The sequence below is a fragment of the Cebus imitator genome, unplaced genomic scaffold, assembly GCF_001604975.1.
Source record: "Cebus imitator isolate Cc_AM_T3 unplaced genomic scaffold, Cebus_imitator-1.0 Scaffold404, whole genome shotgun sequence".
NCBI lineage: Eukaryota > Metazoa > Chordata > Mammalia > Primates > Cebidae > Cebus > Cebus imitator.
The window spans coordinates 602,636-620,199 of record NW_016107719.1 but is presented as its reverse complement, the minus strand read 5'-3'; the positions used below and the strand labels follow the sequence as shown (position 1 = coordinate 620,199).

The 17,564-nt window shown below is 49.5% G+C and overlaps 1 protein-coding gene across 1 annotated transcript in view; it reads left to right on the top strand.

Moving 5' to 3' along the window:
• Positions 1–217: 217 nt before the first annotated feature.
• MFNG (MFNG O-fucosylpeptide 3-beta-N-acetylglucosaminyltransferase) overlaps positions 218–17,564 on the top strand; it is a 23,212-nt gene continuing 5,865 nt past the window's right edge. The window contains exons 1-4 of the mRNA XM_017508895.1: positions 218–840; positions 13,915–13,963; positions 14,388–14,490; positions 15,201–15,419. Coding sequence (XP_017364384.1) covers positions 586–840; positions 13,915–13,963; positions 14,388–14,490; positions 15,201–15,419 — 626 coding nt within the window. The 5' untranslated portion in view covers positions 218–585. The remainder of the gene's footprint in view (positions 841–13,914; positions 13,964–14,387; positions 14,491–15,200; positions 15,420–17,564) is intronic.

Below are 17,564 nucleotides of genomic sequence, written 5' to 3'. Positions count from 1 at the left end.
GAACCCTTGAGCTTTAAAGTTCAGATAGAATTCAACCTAGCGGAGGGAATGTGGGTGAGGCTGGTGGGAGGGGACCGCATCCCGGAGGGAAACTGAGCAAACGCCGGACGACGCAGGACACCAAAGTAATGGGTGTTGAATGGGCCAAGCTGACAGGTCTCTGGGGACGTGGATGGTCCTGGAGGAACCTCCCTTCCACCGCGCACGGAGAGTTTGTTGTGACTTCCTCTCACCGCAGCAGCTGGTAGAGCCAGGGCTGCCCCTTCTGCTAGTGCCTCCTTTCAGCCGCCTCTGTCTGGGGTTCCCTTCGTCTGGCCCCGCCTCTCAGGCTGAGCGGGGCGGGGCCCGGCAGTCCCGGAGGCTGCGGCCGGCCGGCCGGGAGCAGGTGGAGGGCTGGCGCGGTCGAGACGGTGCTGCCATGGCTCAGCCTCCGGGTCCAGAGTCTCGGCTCCTACTTCTTCCCTCCTTGTCAGCCCCTGATGCTTGCCAGATTTTTGCCTCTGCCGGAGCCCCGGCCTGACCAGCCTCCCTCCCCGTCTGGCTGGGATTTGGGGGCTGAGCTGTCTGGGTTCCCAGGGCCAACCAATGCAGTGCCGGCTCCTGCGGGGCCTGGCTGGAGCCCTCCTCACCCTCCTGTGCATGGGGCTTCTGTGTCTGCGGTACCACTTGAGCCTGTCCCCGCAGCAGGTACAGGAGACCCCCGAACTGAGCCAGCCGAGCCCGGGGCCCCCTGAGCTACAGCTGCGCGATGTCTTTATCGCAGTTAAGACGACCCGGGCCTTCCACCGCTTGCGCCTGGAGCTGCTGCTGGACACGTGGGTCTCCAGGACCAGGGAACAGGTGACAAGTGGGTGACATTGGGCTCTGGGAGTGGTCCCTGGACCAAGGGGTTCTCAGAGGCCTTTCTCCTGGGCTGGGGTCCCTGACTGCCTCGTGGGAGAAGCTGCCCGATACCTGCCCAATCTGGGATCCTCTTTCCCTCTCCTTCTTCCGGGTCTCAGGGGCTGCCTGCAGCCCTGCCTGTGCCCTGCACTCATCCTGGTACACCCAGGGCCCACTGCTCCGCCACTTTTAGGGGTCAGGCTGGGCCCCTGCCCCAGGCTCCTGGGTCTCTCCCGGGGGTTCTTTTATTCCTAGCTTCTCTTGTGGGGCCTCACTCCTAGCCACCAAGGCCCAGCCTGGCACTGGGGGCAATGGTGAGTGTTGGGCAGCTGGGATGGAGGCCTCCAAGAGGTCCTGATCGTGACCCACGCCCAGGCCAGGCTGCCCCACCCAGGCCCTAGGTGCTGTCCCTAGGGCCACCTGAGCCCCATGAGGCCTGGGGCACTGGGTCCTTGGCCCAGGCTCTGAGGGCTGCAGACAAGGGGAGACTGTCTAGGTGGGGTCTGTTCTGGGGGAGGCATCCTTTCAGGCTTCCGGACAGCCCCTGCCGCTGTGCCTCTGCTGCCCGGGGCGTGCCAAGGGTGCCATGTCTGGCTTCCTGCGCTGGCTTTCTGCAGGGCTGCTTCAGAGGGAGGGAAGGAGGGTGGGTGCTGCCAGGGTAGAGGGAGAGGAGTGGTGGTGGGAGGTCGGGAGGCCTGCCAGGCCTGCAGGATTGTGTGTGCGCACGTGCTCATACGCATGGAGCTGGAGTGTGCTAGATATGCCGTGACAAGAGGCGTGGGTGTCACATGGGTGCATGGCTCCGGCAAGCCAAGTCCCTTCCAGCTCTTCCCCTCCTCGCATCCAGTGTCTTCCTCAAGCAAAATCAGTGATGCCGGGTGTTAGGGACCATTGCTCGGGAGGTGGAGAACGGGCGCGCGCGTACACACACACACACACACACACACACCCACCCACCCCTCTTTGGAGGCTGGCTCAATAGGAGGAAGTGACTGAGTCTTTGGAGGGAGTTAGGCCTCCTGAAAGACCGAGACAGGGAGAGGAAGCCTGGGAGGCCAGGCTGTCCTGGGGAGGGCGCCCTGCCTTGATTTTGGCTCTTGCACCAGGCTTAAGGCTTCTCCAGCTGGCACCCGAGCACCCCAGCTCTTCTCTGGACCCCACACAGCTTCTCCTCTTGGGGAGATCTTGGTTCTTCCTGCGGAAGCCACCGAGGCGGGCCCTCCCACAGGCCTTCCTGTTTATGAGTCTGTGTACCCGGGAGCGTGGCCTCACATGGCCCACGGCCTTTTCCTGTCCTGTCTCCATCACCACGGTGATGCCCTTGCCCTGGATGGGGAAACTGAGGCCAGAGAAGAGGAAGTGCTGGCTGGCGCAGCGTCACTCAGAAGGCCTGATGGGTCAGAGACCAGTGGGACCTAGAACCTTGCTCCTGTCTGGGCCCCTTTCTCTCCTGCTGAGACTTGGGAACCCTGTTGAGGCTTGGGCCACTGGGCTACAGGAGAGGGTCCTTGGCCTTCGGGCTGGGCAGCTGTGCCTGACAGAACCAGGGCAGCAGAGGCAGGCAAGAACAACCCCTCTGTGTCCCAAGCTCCATCCCAGCTGTGAATCAGGTGGTGGGGTGGGAGTAGGGGTGCTGGCAGCTACAGGCTGCAGATCAGGCGAGTTGCTTGTTTCACCCTCATGGCAAGCCGCAGAGGTCAACTGTGACGCCCGTGACGTTCCCACCTCACAGTGCAAACACCAAGCAGGTTCAGCTGAGGTGGGAGATGAAGCCACTCAGCGGGACCCAAGGGGCGAGGGGCAGACTCCAGAAGTCTTGTCTTTAAAGTTGAAAGAAGGAAGGATGCTGAGATGGAGGAGGAGGTGGAAGGACAGGGAGGTCCTCACTCGCCACCCCATGTCTCTTTCACCCTTTGGCTCACTTCTCTCTGTGACCTTGGCCAAGGCCCTCCCCTTTCGGCCTACAGTTTCCTCATCTCCATGGGGCGGGAGTGTCTGGACCGGGCCTGAGCTGGTTAACTGCAGCACTGGGCGCCCCAGCGGCTGGTTAAGGGCGGCTGGGTAGCAGGTGGGCCTTGTGGCAGGGGCCGGGGACTCGTGTGCCGGCCTTTGTCCTGGGCCGAGGGGGTGGGCTGGGGGAGGCGGGTTTTGCACTCAAGGGGAGCCTTTCTCCTCCCCTTGTGGGCAGGGGGCGGGGGCCGGGACGGGATGGCGGGGTGGCCGGGGGAGAGGTGGCAGCGGCCCCACAACTCCCCTCCTCCACAGCAGATGGTCCCCGGCCACCCCTCCCCTACCCCAGCAGGCTGCGTGTCCTTTTGTTTCCAGCGGCCGCCTGTGAAGTTTCCACCATTGTCAGGCCCTCTCCTTAAACAAATCAAATGCAGCCCTCAGCTCTGAGGAAACTCTGCCCAGTGCTCTGGGCCAACCTCAGGATTCCCGGGGACTGAAAACACCAGCTTCGCTGCCCTCTCCCATGCCCCCACCCCTCTGGACCTGGACTCCCCTTCTCGGCTCCCTCCCTCCCTCTGCTCATGGCTGCTTTATTCTCCTGCTTTTTTTTTTTGAGACAGAGTCTCACTCTGTTGCCCAGGCTGGAGTGCAGAGGCACGATCCTAGCTCACTGGAATCTCCGCCTCCTGGTTTCAAGTGATCCTCAGCTTCCTGAGTAGCTGGGATTACAGGCAGGCACCACCACACCAGGCTAATTTTTCTATTTTTAGTAGAGATGGGGTTTCATCATGTTGGTCAGGCTGGTCTTGAACTCCTGGCCTCATGATCCACCTGCCTCAGCCTCCCAAAGTGCCTATTCTCCTGCTTTATTTGGGCTTACTCGGTCTTCACTGGGAAACGTTCCTCAGCCCATTTGGCCCATGCTCCAAACTAGAGCGCTCCACTATCTGGTGCCTGTTTGGTGGCAAAAGTTTGCTGGGGGCAGGGTAGGAAAGGGCTGGCTCCTTTATGGGATCCCTTGGGGCTGTGTCGAAAACAGACGGGGTGGTGGCAGAACAGAGCAGGGATGCCAGGGAGGAGAGACTGCAGCAAGGCAGGTAGCAGGTGACGACAGTGGTGGGGCTCTGGGTGGCCAGGTGTGCTGGAGGGACAAGAAGCAATCTAGGTGATTTGGAGGCTGGTGAGTAGAGTTGCTGACAGGCTTGGGGAAGGTGTGAGAGGAAGAGAGGAGGGGCGGGGACTCCGAGGTTTTGGGTCCCAATCAGTGAGAGGGAGGATCTTGGAGAGCCTGGGGCTCATTCTTGATGCATTAAGACATCGTGGAGATGTGGTGGCTGGGGGGATCTGACGGTTTGGAGCTCAGGGAGAGGCTAGGGCTTGCGGTGTACACGAGTCTCCAGCTCCCTGATGGTGGTTAAAGCCGAGAGGCTGCATGGCATCACCAAGGGAGTGGGCTTCGTGAAGAAGCAGACCAGGGCCTAGGCTCAGACCAATGACATTTCTCCCCGAGGAAATCCAGAGACCTCCAGCATTAGCTAAATCTGACAGTGAGACAGACCCCTGGGAGAGGCTCAGAAGGAGATGCTGCCCGGGCCTCCCCGAGGATAACCAGGTGTTGGGATTAGGAGACAGATGGGTACCTTTATGAAATCTAAAGACCTAAGGTGGATTTAGCAGTACATCAAGAATAGAGAGCTTGATTGAATAAAGGCCATGAAGCAGGCACACACTGCCCGTCACCCTCCTCAAACGTCGCATAAAAGTATCTTGCCAATAAGCCACTACACACTGATATAGAGGGGATAAGTCGTAACATGGTAAGTGTACTGGGAAGTACGCTTGGACGAATCAAAGTGTAGCTTAAATTAAAGCATCCGGCTTACACCCGGAAGATCTCACCAATAACTGATCACTGAGCTAGCTCTAGCTCCAACCTCATATAACTATATGATTTAACTACAATAATTAAATCATTTACCTATTAAAAAAGTATAGGCGATAGAAATTATATTTAGGTGCAATAGATGTAGTACTGTAAGGGAAAGACAAAAGCCTAATAAAGCATAAAAAAGCAAAGACAAACCCTTCTACCTTCTGCATAATGAATTAACTAGAAATAGCTTTGTGTAGAGAACTTCAACAACGTCCCCCGAAACCAAGTGAGCTACCCAAGGACAGCTAAAAGAGTGCACCCGTCTATGTGGCAAAATAGTGGGAAACTCTATGGGTAGTGGCGACAACCTACTGAGCCTGGTTATAGCTGGTTGTCCAAGACAGAATCTTAGTTCAACCTTCAATTTACTTACAGAACTATTTAATCCTCCTGTAAATCTAATCATTAGTCTAAAGAGGGACAGCTCTTTAGACCCTAGGAAATAACCTTTTATAGAGAGTAAAACATTTCACTACCATAGTTGACCTAAAAGCAGCCACCAATTAAGAAAGCGTTTAAGCTCAATGCTCAATTACTCTTAATCCTATTCATTTTACTGAACTCCTAAAACACACTGGACTAATCTATTACTTAATAGAAGCAACAATGTTAGCATAAGTAACGTGAAATTATTCTCGCCGCATAAGCTTATTTCAGACGGAAACAACTACTGTTAGTTAACAGCCCAATCATTATAACCTACAGTTTAATCTATCATCCAAACTGTTAACCCAACACAGGCATGCCTCCAGGAAAGATTAAAAAAAGTAAAAGGAATTCAGCAAACTTTACCCCTGCCTGTTTACCAAAAACATTACCTCTAGCGTCACCAGTACTAGAGGCACATGCGCAGTGACACATGTTTAACGGCCGTGGTACCCTGACCGTGCAAAGGTAGCATAATCACTTGTTCTCCAAATAGGGACATGTATGAATGGCCACACGAGGGTTTAACTGTCTCTTACTTTTAATCAGTGAAATTGACCTATCCGTGAAGAGGCGAATATACCTAAATAAGATGAGAAGACCCTATGGAGCTTCAATTTAATAATACAAACGAGTACCTTAAAAACCCACAGGCACTAACCCACCATCTATGTATTACAAATTTCGGTTGGGGTGACCTTGGAGTATAACGCAGCCCCCTAAAAACATATACCAAGACGTTACTAGTCTAAGTAAATCTACATTTATTGACCCAATAACTTGATCAATGGACTAAGTTACCCTAGGGATAACAGCACAATCCTATTCCAGAGTCCACATCGACAATAAGGTTTACGACCTCGATGTTGGATCAGGACATCCTAATGGTGCAGCCGCTATTAAAGGTTCATTTGTCCGGACCGGCGCGGTGGCTCACGCCTGTAATCCCAGCACTGTGGGAGGCCGAGGTGGGTGAATCATGAGGTCAAGAGATCGAGACCATCCTGGTCAACATGGTGAAACCCCGTCTCTACTAAAAATACAAAAATTAGCTGGGCATGGTAGTGCACGCCTGTAGTCCCAGCTACTCGGGAGGCTGAGGCAGGAGAATTGCTTGAATCCAGGAGGCAGAGGTTGCGGTGAGCCGAGATCATGCCATTGCACTCCAGTCTGGGTAACAAGAGCGAAACTACGTCTCAAAAAAAAAAAAAAAAAAGGTTTATTTGTCCAACGATTAAAGTCTTACGTGATCTGAGTTCAGACCGGAGAAATCCAGGTTGGTTTCTATCTATTAAATATTTCTTTCAGTATGAAAGGACAAGAGAAAGAGAACCTACTTCACAAAGCGCCCTCACAAATCAGATGATTATCTTAATCTTATAAATTATTACTTTTTCCCCCAAGAACAGGGCTCATTAAGATGGCAGAGCCCAGCAATTGCATAAAACTTAAAACTTTACAACCAGAGCTTCAGTTCCTCTTCTTAATAGCGCGTTTATAACTAATTTACTCCGACCAGTTATTCCTGCTCTAGTCGCTATAGCATTCTTGACACTCACAGAACAAAAAATCTTAGGCTATATACAATTTCGTAAAGACCCTAACATTGTAGGCCCCTACGGAACACTTCAACCAATTGCCGATGCAATAAAACTTTTCACAAAAGAACCTCGACTACCCACCACATCCGCTACAACCCTGTACGGAACCGCCCCAACCTTAGCCCTCTCCATCGCTCTTCTCCTGTGAACCCCCCTCCCCATACCTTACCCTTTAATTAACTTGAACCTAGGCCTTTTATTTATACTAGCAACATCAAGTCTAGCTGTTTACTCGATGTTGTGATCCGGATGAGCATCCAACTCAAACTGCGCACTAATCAGCACATCATGAGCTGTAGCCCAGACAATCTCATATGAAGTCACCCCAGCTATTATTCCATTGTCAACCCTACTCATAAGTGGCTCATTTAATTTACATTCACTTCTTACAAGAGCACTCCTGACTTCTACTACCATCATGACTCCTAGCCATAATATGATTTATGCCCACATGAGCAGAAACCAACCGAGCTCCCTTTGATCTAACAGAAGGCGAATCAGAACCAGTTTCAGGGTTTGGCATTGAATATGCTGCGGGCTCATTCGCTCTGTTCTTTATAGCAGAATACATAAATATCATGATCATAAATGCCCTAACTATGACTATCTTTTTAGCAACACCTTACACTACAGCTATACCAGAACTCTGTACGATAAATTTCATCGCTAAAACCCTCCTCTTAACCACCCTATTTTTATGAATTCGAACAGCATACCCTCGATTCCGCTATGACCAACTAATACACCTCCTATGAAAAATTTTTTACCACTTACACTAGCACTATGTATATATTTCAATACCCATCCTAACATCTGGCATCCCGCTCCAAACATAAGAAATATGCCTGACAAAAGAATTACTTTGATAGGATAAATCATAGAGGTTTAAATCCTCTTATTTCTAGAACTATAGGAATTGAATCCATACCTGAGAACTCAAAACTCTCCATGCTACCTATTACACCATATTCTAAGTAAGGTCAGCTAAGTAAGCTATTGGGCCCATACCCCCAAAATGTAGTTCAATCCCTCCTGTACTAATTAATCCTTTAGCCCACCGAATTATTTCCCTTACAATTTTAACCGGAACTGTAATCACAATACTAAGCTCACACTGATTCCTCATCCGAATAGGCTTAGAACTAAATATACCAGCGATTGTACCAATACTAGTCAAAAACACAAGCCCCCGCTCCACGGAAGCAGCCACTAAATACTTTTTTTTTTTTTTTTTTGAGACGGAGTTTCACTCACGTTACCCAGGCTGGAGTGCAATGGCGCGATCTCGGCTCACCACAACCTCCGCCTCCTGGGTTCAGGCAATTCTCCTGCCTCAGCCTCCTGAGTCGCTTGGATTACAGGCACGTGCCACCATGCCCAGCTAATGTTTTTGTATTTTTAGTAGAGACGGGGTTTCACCATGTTGACCAGGATGGTCTCGATCTCTTGACCTCGTGATCCACCCGCCTGAGCCTCCCAAAGTGCTGGGGTTACAGGCTTGAGCCACCGCGCCCGGCAATACTTTTTAATACAGGCGACCGCATCCATAATCCTCATAACTATCCTCCTCAACAATCTATTCTCTGGACAATGAACAGTTAACCCATCTCTAAACCAAATTTTATCTACAGCAATACTAGTAGCCCTAGCAATAAAACTAGGAATAGCTCCCCTTCACTTCTGACTCCCAGAAGTAACCCAAGGCATTCCCCTAATGCCCGCCTTACCCATCCTTACATGACAAAAACTAGCCCCTGTATCATTCATACTCCAAATCTTCCCATCAATCAATATAAACACCTCTTAACAGTCTCAATTTTATCAATTATATTAGGCAGTTGAGGAGGACTTAACCAAACACAACTACACAAAATCTTAGCTTACTCCTCAATCTCTTATAGGATGAATAATGGCAGTACTATATTATGACCCAAGTATTGCCATTCTAAGCCTACTCATTTATCTTTTAACAATCTCTATATTCATAATATTTTACTTAAACTCAAACGTAACAACCCTATCACTACCACATACCTGAAACAAACTTACATGAATAATACCCATAATTCCACTAATAATACTATCTTTAGGAGGCTTTCCCCCAATGAGCTATCATACAAGAACTTACAAAAAATAATAATCTTCTTATCCCCCTTACTATGGCCATCCTAACACTAATAAACTTACGTTTTTATATGCACCTAACATACTCCATTTCAATAACAATATTTCCCACATCTAATAATACAAAAATTGACAACTCAAATACATAAAGCCAATACCATTTCTCCCCCCTTATCATTTCTTCCGCCTTTCCCCTGCCCACAACCCCATAAATTTAATAAACTAGAAATTTAGATTAACCAGACCAAGAGCCTTCAAAGCCCTTAGTAAGTAAATTGTACTTCATTTCTGCGCTACTGTAAGGACTGCAAAACTTTATTTTGCATCAACAACGCAAATCAGCTACTTTAATTAAGCTAAGCCCTTTCTAGTTTGATGGGACTTTAACCCACAAAAATTTAGTTAACAGCTAAACAACTTCATCAACTGGCTTCAATCTACTTCTCCCGCCATATGGGGGAAAAAAGGCGGGAGAAGCCCGGGCAGGGTTGAAGCTGCTTCTTTGAATTTGCAATTCAATATGATATATCACCTCGGAACGGGTAAAAAAGAGGATATTCCCCTGTCTTTAGATTTACAGTCTAATGCTTACAGAGCCATTTTATCCTTCTCTACCTATGCTCACAAATCGCTATTTTCAACTAACCATAAAGATATCGGAACACTATACCTATTGTTTGGTGCATGAGCAGGAGCAGTAGGAACAGCCCTAAGCTTCCTAATTCGAGCAGAACTGGGTCAACCAGGAAGTCTAATAGAAGATGACCATGTTTATAATGTTAATGTTACCTCCCACGCATTCATTATAATCTTCTTTATAGTTATACCAATCATAATCGGGGGCTTTGGAAACTGACTTATTCCTCTAATAATTGGTGCTCCCGATATAGCATTTCCCCGAATAAATAATATAAGCTTCTGACTTCTTCCCCTATCACTTCTTCTCGACTTGCATCCTCAACACTGGAAGCCGGCGCTGGAACTGGCTGAACAGCTTATCTGCCCCTAGCAGGAAATATGTCGCATCCAGGAGCCTCTGTGGACCTCACTATTTTTTCGCTTCACTTAGCAGGCATTTCCTCTTAGGGGCCATTAATTTTATCACAATTATCAATATAAAACCTCCAGCCATAACTCAGTATCAAACACCCCTTTTCGTTTGGTATTACAGCAGTTCTGCTGCTGCTCTCCCTCCCAGTTCTAGCTGCTGGAATCACTATATTATAGCTGATCGCAACCTTAATACCACTTTCTTTGACCTTGCTGGTGGTGGGGATCCCATTCTGTATCAACACCTGTTTTGATTTTTTGGGCATCCTCATCCTACTAGGCTTTGGAATAATTTCACATATTGTAACACATTACTCCAACAAAAAACAACCATTTGGATACATGGGAATAGCATGAGCTATAATATCTATTGGCTTCCTAGGATTTATCGTATGGGCCCCTCACATATTCACAGTAGGGATAGATGTGGATACACATGCATATTTTACATCAGCTACTGTAATTATTGGTATCCCCACTGGAGTAAAAGTCTTTAGCTGATTAGTTATGCTGCATGGCGGTAATATTAAATGATCTCCCACAATATTCTGAGCCCTGGGCTTTATTCTCCTTTTCACCGTAGGTGTGTTAACAGGAATCGTACTAGCCAACTCATCATTAGACGTTGTCTTACATGACATAACTATGTAGTAGCTCATTTCCATTACGTCCTATCCATAGGAGCAGTATTTGCTATCACAGGGGGCTTTATTCACTGATTCCCCTTATTCTCGGGTTATACACTTGACCAGACCTATGCTAAAATTCACTTTACCACTGTATTTGTAGGCGTAAATTTAATTTTCTTTCCACAACATTTTCTTGGCTTATCTGGAATACTCCGATGATACTCTGATTATCCTGATGCATATACTACACGAAATATCGTCTCATCTGTAGGCTCATTCATTTCATTAACAGCAGTGATTCTAATAATTTTCATAATTTGAGAAGCCTTCTCCTCAAAACAAAAAGTTTCAACTATCGAGCAGCTATCTACCAATCTAGAATGACTCTATGGCTGCCCTCCTAAACACACATTTAAAGAGTCTACCTACGTAAAATCTTTAAGCGAAAAAGGAAGGATCTGAGCCCCCAAAAATTGGTTTCAAGTCTATCCCATAGACCCCATGACTTTTTCAATGAGATATTAGTAAAATAATTACATAAATTTGTCAAAGTTAAATTATGGACCAAACTCTACATATCTTAATGGCTCACCCAGCCCAACTAGGTCTCCAAAACTCTACATCCCCCATTATAGAACTAATTGCTTTTCATGATCACGCCCTCATAATTATTTTCCTAATTAGTTCACTAGTCCTATATATTATCTCTTTAATACTTACCACAAAACTAACTCATACCAGCACTATAAATGCCCAAGAAATCGAAATAATCTGAACTATCCTACCCGCAATCATTCTTATTATAATTGCCCTCCCATCCCTACGTATCCTGTACATAACAGACAAGTTTAAGAAACTCTACTTAACCTTTAAGGCAACTGGTCACCAATGATACTGAAGCTACGAATACTCAGACTATGAAGACTTGGCTTTTGATTCTTATATTATACCAACTTATTTTCTTGAACCCGGCAAATTTCGACCTCTTGAAGTAGATAACTGAACAACCTTGCCAATAGAAGCAGATATTCGTATGCTAACTTCATCAGAAGACGTCTTACACTCATGAGCTGTCCCATCACTAGGCGTTAAAACAGATGCAATCCCCGGACGTTTAAATCAAGCTATACTAGCCTCTATACGACCAGGCCTACTTTATGGGCAATGCTCAGAAATGTGCAGATCAAATCATAGCTTTATACCCATCGTTCTAGAATTCCCATATTTCAAAGACTTTGAAGTCTGAGCCTCATATCTATACATTGTATCACTGTAAAGCTACTTAGCATTAACCTTTTAAGTTAAAGATTGAGAGAACCTCTCTCTACAGTGAATGCCCCAACTAGATATTTCAACATGACCAGTGGTGATCTGATCAATAGTTGTAGCCCTATTCTATATTATTCAATTAAAAATACTGAATTTTACCTTCCACACCACCCCATTATCAAAGTTAATTAAAGCACAAAAACAAAACAACTTGAGAATGAAAATGAATGAAAATCTATTCACCTCTTTCAATATCCCAACAATCTTAGGAGTTCCCCTAGCAATATTATTTTATTTTCTACTACATTGATTATGCCTTCTAATAACCTAATCAACAACCGGCTTTCCTCGCTCCAACAATCATTAATTTAACTTCCACTAAAACAAGCAACAACAGTTCATAATATTAAAAGATGAACTCAATCCCTTATACTCTTGGCACTAATTACCTTTATCACCTTAGATAACCTCCTTGGACTTACACCCTACGCATTTATACCAACTACTCAACTATCAATAAATTTAGGCAGAGCAATTCCCCTATGAGCAGCCGCTGTACTCACAGGGTTTCGATTTAAAACAAAAGCATCTCTAGCCCATCTTACCCCAAGGAACGCCTATCCCACTTATTCCTATGCTAATCATCATCCAAACAATCTGCCTTTTTATTCAGCCAGTAGCACTAGCCGTGCGATTAACAGCTAACATCACAGCAGGTCACCTACTCATGCACCCACTCGGAGGAACCACATTAACTCTACTAACTCTTGGAGGTAGACAGACGGCTTGGAGGGAGGTCAGGGATAGGCCACACGTGTGGCCCCAGTGGGGGCTGAGTCTGGAGGCTTTAAACATTAGGTGGGACACTTGGAAGGGGTCCAGAATTGTCCCGAGTCCTGGGCAGGGCAGTCCCAGGGCCAGGGACGCCCTCAAAGGCCCTTGGGTGCTCACTGGGTGTGAGAGGACCCACTTGGGCAGCCGAGAAGCTCTCCCCATGCTGGGCCGGGCCTGGAACGGGAAGGACAGCAATCCCCAGCCTGGCTGGTCTTTGTGGTGTCCACGGGCTGCCTCTGCCTCTCATTCAGAGTCTGGGTTTGGTTTATGTAGGGCGCTGAGCAGCTTTAGCTGCCTGGGAGGCGGCAGGGAGAGGTCCGAGGCCTGTGGATTTGAATCTCAGCCTGGCACTTGCCAACTCTGGTCTGTCACTCAGCCTCCTTGTCATCTGGGAAGGGAACAGGTGACACCTGCCTTGTGAGGTTTGAGGGTCGCTAGGGACAGAGCATTTGGAAGCTCTTGGTGGGGCGCTGTCCAATCTGGGGGAGCTGGATTGGGTTGTGGGAGCATCTCTGAGATGGCTGGCACAGGAGGTTTGTGTGGCTGTGAAGGCGTGATGTCTCCCTAGCGGCACGGTGCCCCTGGGTGTGGGTGTGGCTCTGTTCACATAGAGTTTGTGTCCTGATAATGAGTTTAGGGTTGTGTTATGTAATTGTGGAGGGGCTGAGTGTGGCTGTGACTGTATGTGTGTGTATATATGTGTATGTGTATGTGTGTGTATGTATGTGTCTGTGTAAGTATGTGTGTGTACATGTGCGTATGTGTGCACACGCCCATGCACGTGATACAAGAGGGTGAGATGCTGCCCAGGTGTGTGGCTATGGTTGGGTCCCTGTGGTGCCGCTCTAGAAAAGAGGTGAGTGTATGTGTGTGTATGTACATGTATGTTTGCGCGTGCGCACTCGTGCGCGTGATAGCAGAGGGCAAGATGCTGCCCAGGTGTGTGGCTATGGTTGGGTACCTGTGGTGCTGCTCTGGAAAGGAGGCAAGTGTATGTGTGTATATGGTGGCCTGCGTGCACCCTGAAGTTGTATGTCTACAAAAGCTGGACTGTGTGTGTTATATGTTGTCCTAAAGGAGCGTGCGACCAGGAGAGGGGTGTGTCTGTCACTGAGGGAGTACAAAGTCCACCTGGGGCCCGGTGGTGGTGGGCTGTGGATTGGTTTGGTGCTTCCCTCGGCCAACAGGAATCCTGACCCTTTCTCCTCCTTCCTAGACGTTCATCTTCACCGACAGCCCAGACGAAGGCCTCCGGGAGAGACTGGGTAACTCTGCCTGGCCTGGGTGGGGTGGGGGACTTCAGCTGTTGCCCAGGAAAGCTGGGGGAGGGGGGCTGTGTCCTGGCCTGAGGGTTCCCAGGAAGTGGGCTGCCCACCTTTGGCATGTGGGGATTCCCCTTTGCCCAGGAGGGAAGTGGGCATCTTCCCTGGAAACCTGTGTGGGCGTGGGTGTGGGGACATGCTGTGCTGGACAAGGCCTGGACACCTGAGTCCCAGCCCAACCTGCTGTCCAGTAGCTCTGTGGTCCCGGGCAGGTCTGCCCTCCCTGGGCCTCAGTGTCACCATGTGTAAAATGGGAGTGGGTGGGCCGATCCAGACTTCCTGCAGCCCGGCCTTGCTCTGTATTTTGTGTTCCGGGCTGTGAAGTGGGAGCTGGGCAGGGTCCCCTGACTCCTCCTCACTTCTCCAGGGTCTCACCTTGTGGTCACCAACTGCTCTTCAGAACACAGTCACCCAGCTCTGTCCTGCAAGATGGCTGCTGAGTTCGACACCTTCTTGGCCAGTGGGCGTAGGTGTGTTCCTGGGTCTCTGGGGATAGGTGTGGTCTGGGACCAGTGAAAATAACCCCTGGGCCTCCTGGGGTCTGACTTCAGCCCCCACTCCCCTAGCAGGCAGTGGGCAGATGGCTGGGAAGTCCAGCTGGGTTCCAGTCCTGCCATTCAGGATTGGCTATGTGACCTTGGGCAAATGACTTTTTTTTTTTTTTTTTGAGACAGAGTTTTGCTCTTCTCACCCAGGCTGGAGTGCAATGGTGGGATCTCGGCTCACTGCAACCTCTGCCTCCTGGATTCAAGTGATTCTCCTGCCTCAGCCTTCCGAGTAGCTGGGATTATAGGCGTACCCCACCATGCCTGGCTAAGTTTTGCAATTTTGGTAGAGACAGAGATTCACCATGTTGGCCAGGCTGGTCTCGAACTCCTGACCTCAGGTGATTCAGCGGCCTCAGCCGCCCAAAGTGCTGGGATTACAGGTGTGAGCCACTGCGCCCGGCCAGGGCCAGTGCCTTAGCCTCTCAGTGTTGGCCCTCATCTGTGAAATGGACACCATCCTCAAAATCTTATACAATATGCAACTTGGCACCAAACAGATGCCTTAAATGCCAGCCTCCCCCACCCCTACCCTGAACTCTGTCACTGTTGGCCGACTGTAGGGGTGCTTGGGGACCCTGGCTTGGAACCCCCCCCAACCAACAAGTTCACTGTCCCCGTTTCATCCCTAACAGGTGGTTCTGCCACGTGGATGATGACAATTACGTGAACCCAAGGGCACTGCTGCAGCTGCTGAGAGCCTTCCCGCTGGCCCGAGACGTCTACGTGGGAAGGCCCAGCCTGAACCGGCCCATCCACGCATCGGAGCCGCAGCCCCACAACCGCACGGTGGGTCCCTCTCTTCCTCCTTTGCCCCTTGGCCCACTGGTCCCAGGGTGGGGCTGGTCCCGGAGGTGAGGATGTGCTAGAGAGGTAAGAGGGGTTCTGAGTTTTAGGTTTGGCTCCATGTCTGTGGGTTTGGGCTGGTGGCTTCCTCTCTTTGACCCTCAGTCTCTTCCTCTGTGAAATGAGGACTGAGCTTATGCAGTTGTGGCACAGAGACGGTACATAGTGAGGCCTCTGTCCCCCAGGAGCCATGGCTTGTCCTGGTCACTCAGGGAGCGCCCAGGTGAGCTGAGGCTGTGTAACTCTGCAGCAGGGCTCCCAGTCACCTGGTGTCACCACGTAGGTGTGGAGGCTGTTAAAATGCTGGAGTGGCCAAGTGCGGTGGCTCAAGCCTGTAGTCTGAGCACTTTGGGTGGCTGAGGTGGGTGGATCATCTGAGGTCAGGAGTTTGAGACCAGTCTGAACAATATGGTGAAACCCTGCCTCTACTAAAAATACAAAAATTAGCCAGGTGTGTTGGTGTGCGCCTGTAATCCCAGCAACTTGGGAGGCTGAGGCAGGAGAATCGCTTGAACCGGGGAGGCGGAGGTTGCAGTGAGCTGAGATCGCGCCGCTGCACTCTAGCCTGGGCTAGACTTCATCTCAAAAAAAAAAAAAAAAAAAAAAAAAAAAAAAAAAAAAAAAAAAAAAAAAAAAAAAAAAAATTGCTGGAATACTGTGGGCTGGGTGATGGATGCTGCTGCCTGAGCCCCAGAACCCTTCCCCGCCTTGGGCACCCTCTCTCTCCAGACACCTCCACTAGCCTGTGACTGAAGAGTTGACACCTGGCACAACAGGGAACTCCGTACCAGCCTCAGTTCCAGATTTGGAAGGACACTGATTCGGGTTGCCAGATTTAGAAAACAAATAAATAGGGCCAGGCGCAGTGGCTCACGCCTGTAATCCCAGCACTTTGGGAGGCTGAGGAGGGCAGATCACAAGGTCAAGAGATCGAGATAATCCTGGCCAACATGGTGAAACCCCATCTCTACTAAAAATACAAAAATTAGCTGGGTGTGGTGGCGTGCACCTGTAGTCCCAGAGTTACTCGAGAGGCCGAGGCAGGAGAATCCCTTGAACCCAAGAGGCGGAGGTTGCAGTGAGCCGAGATTGCCCCACTGCACTCCAGCCTGGCGACAGAGTGAGACTCCATCTCAAAAAAAAAACAAAAACAAAAACAAAAACAAAACAAATAAATGAAAAACCACTACATCCAGTGAAACTTGACTTTCAGATAAATAACGAGGAATTTTTTAGTATAACTCTGTCCCAAATATTGCATGGTTCTCTCCCTGTCCCCAGGACCTACTGGGTATCAGGTGTTAGAGCGGTCCAGGCCCTAGGCCTCTGGAAACGGTCGGGAAGTCCCTCTCTAGAGACTGTGCCTGGTGCAGGAGCTGGGCACACAGCGGGGCTCACCCTCCCTCCCCAGGTCACCATCTGCTTCATTAGGAAAACCAAGAGCAGAAAATACAAAGCCTTAATTATCAGTAGCTAATCAGCCTCTGAGCCTTAATTAAATCCTTCTGGGCCTCAGGGCTCTGTGTGTGAGCGATTCCAGGGGAGCCAGGGAGTCCCCCAGGCTCCCACACCACTGCACCGCTGGCAACTCACCTCTGCCTAGGCAGTTTGCCTCTGGGGTGGAGAACTGCATGCTGGAGCCTGACTCTCTGGGTGTACCTGGCAGCCCTGCCACCTCCTGGCTGTGTGACCTTGCTTGAGGTCACCTCACCTCTCTGTGCCTCAGTTTCCTAATCTGTGAAATGGGTAATAACAACCCCTACTTATAGACTGGTTGTGAATATAGAACAAAAAAGTAAATGAGGTCATCTATCCAAGTCCTTGGAATGGACCTGGCATGAAGTCAGCCCTAGAAAGTGTTAGAGATCCGAGGCCGGGTGCCATGGCTCAGGCCTGTAATCCCAGCACTCTGGGAGGCCAAGGCAGGTGGATCACCTGAGGTCAGGATTTCGAGACCAGCCTGGCTAACATATAGAAAAACCCCATCTCTACTAAAAATACAAAAATTATCTGGGCGTGGTGGTACTCGCCTATAGCTACTTGGGAAGCTGAGGCAGGAGAATCGCCTGAACCCAGGAGGTGGAGGTTGCTGCAGTGAGCTGAGATGGTGCCATTGCACTCCAGCCTGGGTGACAGAGCAAGACTCTGACTCT